Genomic DNA, 15,491 nt, shown 5'->3' on the forward strand with positions numbered 1-15,491 from the left:
AGATTAATTATACAAAATATTTTGAATAATCTATGATCTATTAAAGTTGATAAAGAGGAGACTTTATTGATTGGGGGGTGATATTCACCAAGATAAACTTCTGCTTTGAGTTACATTTTGGTAAATGTAACTTAAAAGTAATGTATAAGTAGTGTAAAGCATTACAATTCAGAGACAGTAATATTGTAATATAACTAATTACTCTTAAATGACAGTAACTAGTAATCTATAATTTATTAAATTTTGGAAGTAATTTGGAACATGGAACACTGGAACATGCTATTAATATTTGATATATTTTTTATATACCAACAAAGAGTTGGTGGTGAGAAGTGTTAGTGAATTGGGAACAATTGGGATGAAAACAGCCTTGACTGCAAAAATTATTATATAGACAAAGATAGTGGGATTTGCAAATAATTGACATAAAAGTCATGGAATCCCAGGCACAAAGAAGCACTAATGGCCATCTTTTCAGCCATCTGACACAATGAAGGAACAATATAATAGTCTGATTTGGACAATTTGGGCCAAACAGTATGTATTGTCTTCCTTTCAAAACCATTCAGGTCTGAGTGTAATACAGTATGAGCATTGCTGTTCTATATTAAATGTTAGGCGGCCATTATTTATAATTCCCATATCCTTACTAAACAGGAAGCTGTTTAAAGACTACAATGACGCAAAATGCTGTTATTATCTTACATGCTTTCACAATCTGAGATGATAGTTATGTCATTGTTGGTTTTATTATTGTTTGTGCCTGTGCTTTTATCTGTGTTTATTTGCTTATGTATCTCTGTTTGTGTGCTTTTATTTGTATTTACTGTATTTGCTCATGTTCTTTTATTGTATTTATATTCTAATTTTTCTGAGCCTATGTCCTGTTATCTGTGTTTATGTGCTTATGTATCTGTGTTATGTGTTTTTGATGTATCTGTGCATGTGTTTATGCGCCCTATGTTTTTATTTTTTTTATGTCATCAATATGCCAGGGACTGCAGATGAATATAGGGCTGTATGGCTAAATCTGCCAAATTTACATGGTGTGGATTTAAGTGCTCATGTTAATGAATGTGCATTGTCCCTTCCTCAATAAAGTACCTTTGCATGTGACTCCATCTCCGGTGTAGCCGTACGGGCAGCGTACACACCTGAAGGACCCGGTGGCGGTGGGCTCACAGGGAACACCAGGGAAGCAGGGAGAGTCAGCACAGGTCACATGGTGAGATGGGGACCCCCATTTAACGGCAGTGGTGAGGTCAGGTCTCAGCTCCGCCTCGCTGGGCTGGCCTCTGTGGACGGGGGTCTTTCTGTGATTGGAGGAAACTGTCCTGATACTGGAGACAGTAGCTGCTGGTCTCCTCCTGTCAGGGGGGCGTCTGGGGGAAATGGGAAGCCATGAAGAAGAAGAAGAGGAGGAGGTGGGAGTCATTTCCTTGCTGGAATTTGATTTGATGATACGAACATGGCCATCTGCTCCGCCGGCGACTGTCCCCTGACCTGTAACATACTGGAAGTTAGAGGATATGACTTAAAAAACTAACTTGGTTTGTCAACATTAAAACATACAACCTTCTTTTATTCCACACAGAATAAAAAGCTGAGTTTATTTTAATTGAGTTTAGAGTCCTCTTACTTTCACATCAAGTACAAACTACATAACTAGTATATAAAAGGACAATGAGAAAAGAAAACATGAGACACACTTAAGGCAGGCAAACACTGTCGCCCATTTTAAACAAAATTACTCATAACAACATAATGAGTGTCCATGTATTCTTATTTTCATATATCTTCTGGATTCTTGATCCCACACATTAAAATTGAACATCATTCATCTAATTTCTGGTTCTATATAAAATATAAAGACTTTTTGTCTTTGTCTTCTTTTGTTTTGTTTTTATATAAAACACTTTGAGCTGTATTTATTGTTCTAAATAAAATTATTCTCTTATTATCAATATTGAAAAAAGCATGTCTTGTCACTACTTGTATAACCCTAATGACAACAGGCAGTAAATAATATATAAACAAGAAACAAAAACATATACTAATACTACTAATGACAACAATAATGACAGTAACACGTTTTTAATTTAATTGATACATTTTAAATATTATGCATTCCCACACATAGAAAAAATCTCAATTAAAATGTTGATTTTATGTATGTGGAATTTCTCATTTCTCCTGTTGAAGTACCACTTTTATCACTTAAAATCACACTGAATGTAAAACTAAGTTTTGTAGGGAAAGAACCACTTCACTCTCACCTGTTGTGCATGTTTGTCCGTCTCCATGGAGACCAGGAGGACAGGGTCCACAGACGAAGCCCGCTGAGACGTGGGTGCTCTGGAAACACTGAACTCCCGGGTAACACGGGCGTCTGGAGCACGGCGACGGCCCCGGGGGTTTGGGCCTCAATAAAACCTGCGGTACTCTTGCTGGTGCGGTCACTGCTTTGACAGGCGAGTCTTGGTTTCCTTGGAAACAAAAAGGATGAAAACAAACTTCAACTTGACAACAAAAATATTCTAAGTGATTGTTGCTGTCGGGTGAAAACCTTGTATGGCTTTTCAGGAAATGGAAAAAGGCTGATTTGAAAACATTTTGTTGAGCTAAATCCCCTCATCACTGTTTAAATATTTGTAAAACCCACAGACAGACGTAAAGGGTGACCAACAGCATTGATTTATGACAAAAAAGTTGAAATGATAGAATATGAATCTACAAGGTTTCTGCTCAACAGCGACATTATGTAAGATTGCATGAATACAAACCATAGAGAGAGAGCATTGGAGTGCCTGGATAGCTCACCTGGAAGAGCGTGCGCCCTGTATGCAAAGGCTAAGTCTTTGTTGCAGCAGTCGCAGGTTCAACTCCAACCCTCGGCCCTTTTGCATGTTTTTTCCTTTCTCACTCCCCTTTCACATCTTCAGCTGTCCTATATAATAAAGGCCCTTTATGCCCAAAATTAATCTATTTATCTTTTTTTTTAAGATCATTTTTGGGCATATGTATCTCCAACTTTATCCTTTAAAAAACATCAAACCATTTTTAAAATAACATTTATAGAAGAAGACTTACGTGTGCAGATTTTCCCATCACCACTGAATCCTTGGGGACAGACTCCACAGATGAAGGAGCCCAGCGAGTTGTTGCAGCCCACTCCGGGGAAACAGGGCTGAGAGACGCACTCATCTATATCTTCTCTACATGTACGGCCTGAAAGCACATGGAACACCAGGCAAAGTGATGTGGAAACATCAGCACACTAGCAAACCAACTATAAACAACAAAAACTGCAAATTAAATAGGCAATGACTTACCTTTTGTTAAACTACAGTACACCATGACCATAATATAAGTGCTACAGTATAGCTTAATGGAGCTGTTTATCAAAAGAAATTGACAAGTTGATAACATTTTTGGCTTTCAGTTTCACACTGGCTCCTTTGTTGTTGTTGTTTGGGGGTCTTTAAAAAAATAAACAAATATAAAAAATGTAACTTAATTTTATAGTTTCAGCCACCAATGTTATAGGTGATGATAACGGGATGCAGTGACACCTGTAGCCTCTGCTTTAAACAGGACAGGAGTTTGAAAAGTAAAACCAGTCCAGAAGTGTTGATTGTACTAAACTGCTCCAGTATAAAACTCATACAACTACAATAAGCACAGCAGGTCAAATTTAAACCAGAAGGTAATGTTAGGTCTAGTGAATGTTTTTTAAATGAGTAGGGTGGACAAAGAATTGTATGTTCATGGTGTCTTGCTGGCTTTTGTAAACCGGCGTCCCTCACATCTTTGTGTTTCTCATCACCGTACTGGTAATTAAAAATGAATAAAACTAATAGGAAGGATGGCCACAACTCCTCTAAAGAATGGAAGCATGGCAGGTAATGTGGCATTAAAGGGGAACTATGCAGTTTTCTTTAGCTTAATTTACCTTAACTGAACAGCTTCAGAGTCATTGGAATGGCTATTTGACTTTTTTTCGGGTTGATTGGTCGTCTTGTTCCCCCCTAGTATCTGTGAGCAGAAAAATCACCCTTGCAACTTTGGACTGGCAAGTCGCCGGCAAAAAAGAAGCCGAAAGCTAGGAAAGCATTGTCGGAGGAACAGAGAAAGAGGAAACGGCAGACTGACCGAGTGAGGAGTCAGACACAGGTAAACATGGGAGCTGCCAAATATATCTATTCTGAATCTGTAGGGGGGGGGCTCTATAGAGAAACCTGCCAGCAAAAAGTGAGAAAACAAAAAACTACATAGCGCTCCTTTAACTACTGTAATTCCTCTAGCCATCAATAAAAGGTAAATAAGGTCACAGATGACTTTATGACTCCTTCAAAATGCAGCCCTGCATCAAACAAATCCCCTCCTAAACCAAAACGCTCTGCCTCAGCCTGTTCCTAATGAAACAGCTCTGCAGGGTGATCCCTACCTGTCATTCCAGGTGGACAGATACAGGAGAAGGAGTTGGGTGCGTCAATACAGCGGCCCAGTCTGCAGGGGTTAGGCTTACAGTCATCAATGTCCACCTCACACCTTTCTCCTGTGAATCCATGGAGACACTCACACAGGTATTCCCCGCTTCCGGCAGGGAGCTTGCTGTTGGTTTCACAGGAGGCTCCATTCAGACATTCACAGGAGCGCACAGACACCTGAAGGAAAGGCGGAAAGAAACAGGTTTGGAATCTGAAAACAAGGTTTTGTATCAGTGTTTTATATTGTATTGGTGATGGTGTATTTAATTTGTCTTAGGTGTTTTTTAGACTTTCTTTATTAAACAATGACCCCTGGAGGTTTGTGGACATAGTGACACGTAACAAAACAAAAGAGACAGGACATATTAAAGTTTTAAAAAAATGAAGTAAGTGGACAGATTTCAATTACAAATTGCCCAGTAATTTAAATCAAACTCAATATATAAAAAGGACAATGATATGTTAACAAATAAACAAATACACTGATAATCAAACAAGCACACTGGTAAATATTCCAAAGATACCTAAACTTACTTACTTACATTTAGACAGATTTGTTCTGTGCCCAGGGCTGAGCAAAAACATCATAATAATAGCAAAAATATAGCAAAACGTAAAGCTATAAGTAAGTTACTCTACCTCACATTTCTCATTAACAATTGCTAAAATAGAAAAGATCAACTCTGCTAAAAAAGTTAATACTGTTTCTCCTGTTTTCTGCCCAAAGCAGAGTCGTAGTTGAGCATATCAAAATTCGGTTAGTGTATAAGAAATCAAAGTGTTTTACCTCTTCATTACTACTATAAACAGGAAATGCACAATGATGCATGCCAATCAAACAATAACTTTAGAACAGCACGGACAATTTATCTTGGCAAAGACAAGAAGAGAAGGAAAATATTTAAGATTAAATCTGTAAGGTGTTGTCCCTGGAGCTGTCTCTCCACCATCTGTAATTGCATCTGAAACTGAATGTTTTGCTCTCTTATTTCCTGTTTGCATTGCACTATGGGACCATGGGCGTCAGTTTGGTTTGAAATGTGCTGGGGACAGAGACGCATTCGGAAGTGCATTTTCAGAAGTGCTGGGTACAATGACGCAGTTCATGGTTTGAAAGACGCCGTCCTGTATCTTAATAATTTAAATGATTAAAAATGTATGCAAAAATGTGATGTCCGACACGTTCTATGACGAAGAAAGCTTTAAGAAAGTAACAAGAGCCACCCACCCCTTCCCCAACCTAGAACATATCCCAATGTAACAGTTGTTGCAGTGTGCGCAGCAGCACAACGGCTGTGCCTGCCCTGTGGGGATAGAGAGTTTTGGGGATTTGTTGGCATCTGTCGCTCAAGAATTATATGTGTTATGAACAGTTTCTTTTTTTAACTGAATTGAGCTTGAGGTTTTTAAAGAAAGTGGAACAAAAACAAATAAATCAATGCAGATTCAGAAAACATTCTGACATCTTTGGGTTTTCTTGCTTTTGTGAATTTTTTCAAGTAAACACACAACGTACACAAAACTTGATTAGTAACTGTCTGGAATATTAAGTAAACCCCAAATTTCCCTCCTATTTTGGACCTCTAACCTGACACTCACTGCTCAATATACCTGCATGTAATTATGACCTACTGCTGCAGTAAAGCTACTCAAAAGGCTCTGGTTAAACTTAACTGAACCAACAGCACAAATTCTGTTTCTGGTTTTTAAAATGGGGAAAAAGTATAGTAAGATTTTAACATTTTAAAAAATTAAAGTCAAATGCTAAAAAAAAACAACAGCATCCCCATATTTCATGATCCATTTATCTCCAGAAACAGAACATAAAAGATCAACAGAAATATTTTAAACAGAGGGTTATATTTAGATGTACAACTTTTGGTAAAATCTTTCATCCTTAAAATATAAGCTAATTGAACTTATCACTTAACTGCAAACTAACTGTATACAACACTGTACCACCTCCCAAACATATATTCATGCTTCATTTTTACTTAGTGGGTGGGAAACTGTAAACTAAGGACTGGTCGGGTCACACCATGACACACAAAAGAAACACAAACCCAGCCTTACCTGTATGGAGGCTCTGGTCTCAGCATTGCAGTCGTCCGTCACAGTAAACTGGAAAGTGTGTGTGTTTGCAGTTTCAGTCTTCCACATCAGCAGGCCAGCCGGAGACAGAGATGCACCTTCAGGACCCGATTCCAGGGTGAAGTGCACTGCTGAGCCCTCAGGGTCCTGAGCTTGTAGCTGGTAGATTAAATTCTCCCCCTGGAACGACCAGAGAGGAACTGGCAACGACTGGAGCGCTGGAGGCTCGTTCTCTGGGAAACACAAAAGAAGGAAATAAGTAAGAGACTGATTAAACCGATGAGTGGGTTTATATGTGGTGAGTGACGACTGAAGCTGAAGAAAAGTAGATTTAATAAGCCCTCTGACAGAGCCAAAACATTACACTGGCCAGGCAGTTATCATCTTCTGGTTTTAGCTTATCAATAACATGTCTGTATTGGTACATATTGGCCAATAAATACTCTCTCATTGCCAGACCTTCCTCCACACTGCTGCGATTGAGGGTCTGGCTGGACCACATAGCATTCTATAATGGGAGAAAAACGTGCTTTGGTGTACTGGCATTTCTTTAACCAATCCCAATTGTCTTGGGCGGTGCCTTGCGCCGGACGGAGCCACGGTGCCGCTGCAAATTAGCTTCAGTAATGAACTTGTTTAGGTGGAACATGTGCCTATTCAAAAGTTGTTTTAGTCGTGCAGAAAACTCAGATTAAACAGATAGTCCAGCTAGTTGTCTGGATTTACCCTGCAGAGATCTGAGGAGCAGCTAACCATAGTCCTCAGAAATCAACCAGAGTTTAAAACTCCAACACAAAGAAAGCGGAAGGTGACGGACATCCGGCTTAAAATGAGGGACACCCGGCGGAATTTCCGGCGGCACCGGAGAAATCCCGGAAGTGGAGCGTCGTGGATGTAGACTAGCCAATAAATGATAAGAAATTGCAGTCCATGTAATGCAAAAGAAAGAGTGACAGACTATTTTTTCATAGTATAAAAATGAATGTCATGTTCATATTACAGCCTTACAAAGACCACACAGAACTTAATTCAGCACTTTTATAATAGCTCTATTCATCCTTAGCTTTTTCAGCTGCATTTATATATATTTCTTCTTTCCTCTATATTTCTCATCTTAATTTTAGTCTATTTTGTACTGTTTTTAGTGTATATTGATAACATTTTTGTGGGCATTTTTGCCTTTATTCAAAGGGGTCAGTAGAGAGCTTACAGGAAGCCACCACAACACCCCTGCTTAGTGACTGATACTAATTTCATTTACAGAGATGTTAAGTTTTTAGAATTTACAATATTTGCTTTTTGTAAAATGCCCAGCTCAGGTTGAATCTCTTTAAGAACCACATTTAATAAATTTCTGATGAAAAATGTTTGTTAAAAATGATTATCAGCCAATATAATGTCATCCGATTTGTTCACTCTAAAATATCAACATCTACTTCAAAAATCCAGTATAGATCAGGCTCTACCTTTAATATACAAATCATTCATTAAACGCAGGCATGAACAAATGAGCTTGGTTTGGGAGTAGATGGAAGATTTCACCTGATCAATAATCCACACCGTGTCTTGCTATCGTTATTATTCAGATTTGACTTTGGTGAAGTCATATGCCACACGTTCTGTTTCTTCTGAACGGAGCGGAGCTGCGTTTGACCTACTTTAAGTTGTAGGATTAAAGTTGGTCAGAACGTGTAACAATGAAGTAAGCTGTCCTCAAATCAACGCCGGGGGACAGAAGTGAACTTCAATGGCTCCAATCTGCACTGAGCTGCTGACAAATTATACAAACAGCCCGGAGCGACTACCAGCCACAAAACTCAGGGAAGGCAATCCAACATCAGCTCTACTGAGGAAGTGACACGTTAAAAACATTTTCAATCTTACAGTGTGTGCAACATCGTCTAGACTTCTTACCTGTAGGGCTGGGTATCATTCCAGAAATTTTGATACCGTTACCAATGCCAGTACCGTGACTTTGACACCAATTTTTTTAAATCCATTTTAACAAAAAGAAATTAAAACATTAAGGCACAAATCCCTTATTTATTTTTCAGCTCCAACTACGTGAGCACAGTCTCTGTGCCTAATATAGAGTTTTTCCTCCATGCCTCTACGACGAATAACGTTAGAGAGCTTATAACAAACATTATGAGATCTTTGTAGAAGCATGCTGCATGCTTATTGGCTCACTGCCGCTGATGAGATTCACTCCTTAGGTATTGAAATTTGGTATTGAATGAAGAGGCTTTTTTTAGAAACTTGATAGTAAGGAGCCAATTCGGATGGTGCCTAAAAATGATTGAATTCGGTACACAGCCCTACTGAGCTGTGAGACAAACCAGATGAGAAACGATGGCATTTCAATGTACATACTCTCCGCTATGGACCAAGTGTGTTTGGACGAGTCGGGGCGACATGTGAGGCAGGGGCTGCTGGGATTGGACTGCCCCTCCCTGTAACATTGGCCATCAATGTTGCAGGTTTTCTCCTGGGAAGCAAAGACGATAAACAACAAAACATTTATGATTAGTGTTTATTTCTCTTTGAAACAAACTTGCCTTTCAGAACTTAAAACATGCTGCTCCACCCTGACTTACGTCATTGTGCTACATGGATTTATGTGAAGCATGCGCAGAACATGGCAGCAGGAGAACAAGAAAGGTTTTGTTGAAACGCTCGTAACGAAATGAACCTGTACATTTGGTTTGAGGAAAACCACTCTAAATATATCCCGTGTTTAAGGATACCTCACACATTCAGCAACATTACATTACAAGTAGATCAATGGTTGTACTGTTATAATTCATAGTTGCATGATGAATGTTCACGCTACTGCAGAAAACAGTTAGAATAAGAAAGAATATCAAAAAAATATCTAAAAACAACACTCAATTATCCAAAATAACAAAAATCTCAATCATCCAATAGAAACATAGAGTAGATATAATGTGTTCATTTTAGAAAATATTCAACAGTATATCATAGTTGAATGATGAAAAAACTTTGCTGGAACAACCACAACAAAACACTTAATTATAAAAATAATACAAATGTACATCATCCAATCGTAAACACATAGTAGATATAATGTGTTGAATTTAGAAATATTCAACCCAAACCATATTTAATTTATTTTTTGGGATATTGCTACTTTTGGATCCATGTACTAAATCACCATCCCTATCAGAAAAGCTGTCTTACCCTCAGGGTACAGAGGACTTCAGTGTTGAGGCTGCAGATCTGGCAGGCTCCATCATACAGAGTCAGTATCTTGGCGTTACTGTAGCTGTAGCCATCATTGGAAACCTGCCATCAGCAGAAGCTTAATTAATGTGGATCACTGGGAAAGGCATTAAACAAATAAAATGAACTGCAATGAGGTGAACTGTAGTTGGTAAGATCTGAGAATAATGTCTTTCAGGTAGACTTTGGAAACAATGTAAACTGGAGGTACTGTGAACCAAATCTAACTGCTGTGAAAAAGTATTCCCACACTTGGTTTCATGCGCTTGGCAGTCGAGTAAACTAATCCATTCCGTGTTTCACACTGCTGAGTTTATTTTCCTCCTTAACTACGTCAAAGCTGGAGAAAAACTCTATCTGCACTCTGTGGACCCTTTCCATAACTACAGCCAGCAAATAAAAATGAGCAAACCTTTACATCTGTCTGCTTTGCATTACTTCAATGCAGATTTAGTAAATATTTTCATATGGGGTGATTTTGAGAAAATGAAATATCTTGCAAAAATAATAAATTATGTTTCATGCAGATCCCTCGTTTTATGAAGGGTTCAATGAGAGACGCCTGGGAGAAAGGGGATCAGTATCAACTTGACAGGATTTCTTTCTTCTTCTTTACAGCAGTTTCAGCAGTGTGCATTGCAGAAATGGTTGGAGACGTGACTAACTTTGATCTGCCAGCGGGCCAGGGGTCTGTCTGTCATCTGCTCCAGGTCCAGGCCTGCAGGTGCCCCGTGGCTGTCCTGCAGGGGGAGCTGGCACTCCAGAGACGTTGCATCCAAAAAGATGGCCAAGACAAATTGGGGCTCGTCCAGAACCCACTCCCCATCGTCAAACTTGACGAGAGACACAGAGACGGAGAGGAAGGAAGCCAAGAGTGGCAGGAGGTGCAAAAGAGAGAGAGACATTAGTGAGCAGGGAAGGATAGAATGAAATAATAAAGTACAGACAAGTAAAGAAATATGAAAACAGAAACTGATTAATATATAACTGTGAAACTCATGCATCTACCTGTATCAATCATAAGCTGACATCAGTCAACTTTATTCTGATCAGAATAGTGCATTGTAAAGATTACAATGATTACAAAGGTTTATTCTTGAGGCATGGGATGGCAAGGGGTTAACTTGAGTCCTACAGTAGATACAAACGCAGTTAGTTTTAGGATTTCAGTCAGATTTCACTACTCTGATGTATTTTACATGATCGTTAATTAAAGTCCTGCATTAAGTGTGTTCACATACTTTCATTTACTTATTTTACTTTACTGTAATACAGCGAGATGGTGAGCTAGAGCAAGTCCTTGAACTGGAGGTACATCCAAGTAGCGTCTGTTTCTCCTGGTCTCAATACAGAAAAGGAAACTATTCCCATGCAATGGCCTTGTAGTTTGGTCATTTACTTTGATAGACAGAGGCAATTTAAATGAGCAGAAGGTTAACGTGTTAACAACGCCCTGGTTGCTCGCCTGGTAGAGCGTGCGCCCCATGTACCAAGGCTCAGTCCTTACCACACTGGTACCTATCCTGTTCTCTTAATTAAAGGCTGAAATGCCTCAAAAATAATCTTTAAAAAACAAAACACTGTAGATGTCTTTGCTTGGTGTATGTTACTGAAAAGTTGGTCTATATCCTTGACGTTCTACTTCCAGGATTGCTCTGGTGGCGCAGAACATTCCACCGGAATGTATTTTTGCCAATGTCCATTTTGTTCCTCTTTCTTTGTGTTGGAATTTTAAACTCCGGAGGATCTATGAGGACTATGGTTAACTGCTTCTCTGATCTCTGCAGGGTAAATCCAGACAGCTAGCTAGACTATCTGAGTTTTCTCATGCACAACTATTTTTCAGGGGCTCTGTGCGGAGCTTAGCACCGCCCATGACGATTGTGATTGGTTTATAGAAATGTCAATTAGCCAGAGTACGTTTTTCTCCCATCTCGGAATGCTGTGTGGACTAGCCAGACCCTCCACTGCTTTGCAGCTTTTGGATGGTCTGGCAAAGCCAGACTACTGAAATGTTGAAGATTACTGAGCTTAATGTTGTCTTCAAGCTACAATATCATAACCTGAAGTTTGTAGTTCCACAACCAACAACTTAAGAAAGAATTGACAACTCCTAGGTATAAAATGATTTCAATATTTTGAGGAAAAAGAGGAGGCATGCACAGCAAAGCCCTGTTGTAAACAAGGAGATAAGGAAACAGGAAGCAGAAAAGCAAAGTACCTTTTCTTTAACAAACTCACACTTGAGCTCGTAGGAGTTCTTGAAACCTTCACCATAGACCTGGATGGTGGAGCAGTCTTGCTGTCGGACATTACACAGACCTTCCGTCCCCAGCTCAGTTATCTCTGGGATCTGGTCTTCACAACATCAACAACAAAACAGGCATGGACTGTTAGCCCTGAGAATTTAGTGCACATCACAAACTATATGTCTTGCAACCTTAAGTCTGTCATCGTAGAGGTCCTGAGGAAAGGTAGATGTGCAAGGATAGAATGCTAGAATCCTACCTTAAATGTTTTTGTGCTGTGGGTGTAGGTCAGTGGTGGAATGTAATCAAGTACATTTCTTCAAGTACTGTAATAGAGTACAAATTTGACTTGAGTCTTTTCTTTTAATGCTACTTTCAACTTCTATTCTGCTACATTTCAGAGAGAATTATTGTGCTTTTTACAATGTTTTAATTATAAATAATTAAGCTGAAATGATTAGCCGATTAAACTCTGAGCTGTTTTGATCATTTGCAGTTTCCAAAATGTGAGGATTTTTCTGCATTGAGTTCTTTTCCTGATGATACTTACATACTTTTACTTAACATTTTTAATGCAGGACTTGTGCTTGTAACAGGGTATTTTTTACAGTAGTAGTTTTAGTAAAGGATCTGAATACTTCTTCTGTCACTGGTGTAGGTCAATTTGATTACATTTTAAGTAGTTTTGGCGTGTTTTTACTTTAATGTACTGTGAGCTGAATTTGGGACATTTTAAAGTAAAAAAAATAACTGTCCACGTGTGAAATTGTAATGGACACTACATTCTAAATTACTGTGAACATATATTTGGCATTTAACACAGATATGTCTGCAATAATCTAATTTTGGCTGATGTATTGGCTTTATTAAAGACCTCTCTAGACATAGTGTGTGTTGTGTCAGTGTATGTTTAGTATGTTACCAGACAGCACACTGCAGTCGTATGACCCAAATCCTGGGAAGCAGACACAACCCCACTCTGAGCACTGGCCGTTCCCGTTGCACAGATTGGGACATTTGAGGACAGCCAGAACATCCTTGTACTCTTCTTCTCTCCTCTTCTCCTCTATTAGCCTCCTCTCACATTCATTTTCCAGCAGCGGTAAAGTTGCATTCAGCCACGACTGCTCATCCTTCAGCTGTAGGTCGGTAATGCACATAGCCATCACGTGGCTAATTATTGACTCTTCTAACAGGCGCACACAACTTAACGCTATGCTGGAGCCTGCCACAGCCTGCTGACACTGAGTCCTGGCCTGCTGCTCGGTCAGGCCAGAAGGTGTGGGCCCTGTTAGGGAAGAATCTAGTTGAACTGCTGCTTCATGGTCCTCTGGGAAAAAGTAGGTGAAGCCCTCTAGATCAGACTGGCTGAGGCTTTGGTGCGGAGAGTTAGAAATGATATGGCGGCTCTGTCGCCTACCTCTGCGGTGAGCTGAGGTTGAAGCTCCATCGCTGGAGGTTGTCAAGGAGAAGCGTCTTTCACGCAACTCAGCATCACTACCTTGATCCTGGGAGTGTTGGCTGGAGTGACCCGGAGGCAGCGGCTGTCTGTCGCTTCCATCACCTTTGACCAGCTCCACCGAGTCAATGTACTCAGCTGTGACGTCCAGAGTGGGGATGACACTGGGGAGCTGCACGTTGCCATGATGAGAGCAGGTGGGGTGTGAGGATGTGACTGGCTGAGATCGGGCTCTGGGAAATGTGAGGCGGGGCTTTGCCTGACAGTTACAGTACTTTCGTGGGCTCAGGGTACTCAGGTGGGATGGCACTGTGTCAAACAGGCTGCTGCCTGGAGGGAGCCTGACAGAGGGAAGGAGGAGAAGTCAGTGAAGAGGAAACATAGTTTGACAGGAGGGTTTTTGCATGGCCTGATAGAAAATCTGAAATCATTGATGGGCGTTAGAGAAACAATTAGCCAATCAGAGTTTAGCAGGCAGGAATAAATGTCTTATTTCTAAATAGCTAGCTAGCTAGCCGCCTAGCTTCATTGATAAATAGCAATAAAAAATGATGACGAGAGTGATGATAATTTTGACACAGACACTGACCTCCATTCAGAGATAAAAGCGTCCAGGTGCTCCAGTGGGGTGCCCCCTGCTGAGTGGAAGTCGTTGTCTGACTGTCCGTCGTAGGTCCCACACAGGCCTTCAGTGTGGCTCCGGTCTGAACTAGGAGCTCTCAGTGTCAGACTCATTCCCCAGTCAGACACGTCTGCACGAACAAACGCTCCGGACGAGAAGGTCATCTGCAAACAGTCAGAGATTCAGGACTATTACACAAAAAGACAGAGAGCATGTTTTATATGCCAGATTTGACATGGTAGTAGGTGTTACAGTGTGTCCTGTATGGAAAAAACATACAATTGTCATAGTTCATTTACTGTAAATACTATTGTTTATGTACGGGTTGGTCAAACTATGATAATGTAAATGTACATGTCAAAATGTAACAGTTTGATAAACTAAATGAGCTTGTTGCTTATCCACAATAATGTGATTTATGAAGTAGAAGCTATGTATGAAGAGTGTGTATCATGAAGAGTATAACTACATTGATTCCGCTGTACTGTAAATTGTTTCAGTAATCTGTAGACAGCTCACCGTGACTTTGCGTCCCTGGTAGGACTCGGTGATGCGAATGCCGCTCTTGCTCAAGTCTCTGTTCTTTACGGACAGGTGGGGTTTGGTTTCACCCATTTCTCCGTTGCACATGTCAAAAGCGATGACATCGCCGCCATCCCTCACCACAAAGCCGCACACACACGAGGCGGCGTGAAGCACGCTGCCGCACTCCCACTGACGAACATGGACCTCAAACGGCCTCAAAACGCTCTTATAGAGAACAAAGGTTCCAACTTGGAAGTTCTCATAGTACCTGTAAATAAGATAATGTTCACAGAACGGTTTGCCCTCCAGCCCTTCTTTTATAGACCATAAAATATTTCATTACAGACTGAAAAAAACATTCACTATGGACAATTTCAAATTTCCACATATAAAATCTGTTGAATTGCAGTTTATGATACATATAAAATATGTTTCCAGATAAATTGAATAAGAGATTGAAGTACCTGCCATCGAATGTGATAATGTGAGGATCAGTGAAGGAGTAGCAGTAGGCTGAGGGAACATCCTTCACTGTTATCTGAAACGACACATCACTGTAATTCCTATTTAAAATAAAATACTCAGGATACTTGATTACAGTACATGAATGTACAATTTGTTCTCCAATGCATATTTAAAAAACAACAGTGTCATGTCATAAAAACAGTTTGAAACAATAATAAGAAAAAAGTATTACAAAGAGGGTTAAATAGAAATATTACAATATACAAAGAGCTATACTTATTACATAGTGAGTTAAAGAACAATTTGATTCATAAAAATCCAAACTTCACTATAATAATAAATAAACC

General features: G+C 39.8%; 1 protein-coding gene across 5 annotated transcripts in view; it reads right to left on the reverse strand.

The window, feature by feature from the left end:
* The window catches only part of vwde (von Willebrand factor D and EGF domains), a 47,272-nt gene that overhangs the window by 7,607 nt on the left and 24,174 nt on the right, over positions 1-15,491 (reverse strand). For 4 of the 5 annotated variants that reach the window (XM_032518465.1, XM_032518467.1, XM_032518466.1 and 1 more), the window contains 13 exons: positions 15,144-15,217; positions 14,674-14,947; positions 14,122-14,318; positions 12,996-13,873; positions 12,046-12,182; positions 10,490-10,657; positions 9,783-9,887; positions 8,955-9,069; positions 6,564-6,814; positions 4,448-4,667; positions 3,091-3,228; positions 2,278-2,486; positions 1,105-1,507 (listed from right to left, as the gene is read on the reverse strand). In XM_032518465.1, the coding sequence (XP_032374356.1) occupies positions 1,105-1,507; positions 2,278-2,486; positions 3,091-3,228; positions 4,448-4,667; positions 6,564-6,814; positions 8,955-9,069; positions 9,783-9,887; positions 10,490-10,657; positions 12,046-12,182; positions 12,996-13,873; positions 14,122-14,318; positions 14,674-14,947; positions 15,144-15,217 (3,169 nt within the window). Of the gene's footprint in view, positions 1-1,104; positions 1,508-2,276; positions 2,487-3,090; positions 3,229-4,447; positions 4,668-6,563; positions 6,815-8,954; positions 9,070-9,782; positions 9,888-10,489; positions 10,658-12,045; positions 12,183-12,995; positions 13,874-14,121; positions 14,319-14,673; positions 14,948-15,143; positions 15,218-15,491 lie in introns of all 5 variants that reach the window. The other variant, XM_032518464.1, reaches the window with a different exon arrangement.

The sequence above is a fragment of the Etheostoma spectabile genome, chromosome 6, assembly GCF_008692095.1.
Source record: "Etheostoma spectabile isolate EspeVRDwgs_2016 chromosome 6, UIUC_Espe_1.0, whole genome shotgun sequence".
Taxonomy (NCBI): Eukaryota; Metazoa; Chordata; class Actinopteri; order Perciformes; family Percidae; genus Etheostoma; species Etheostoma spectabile.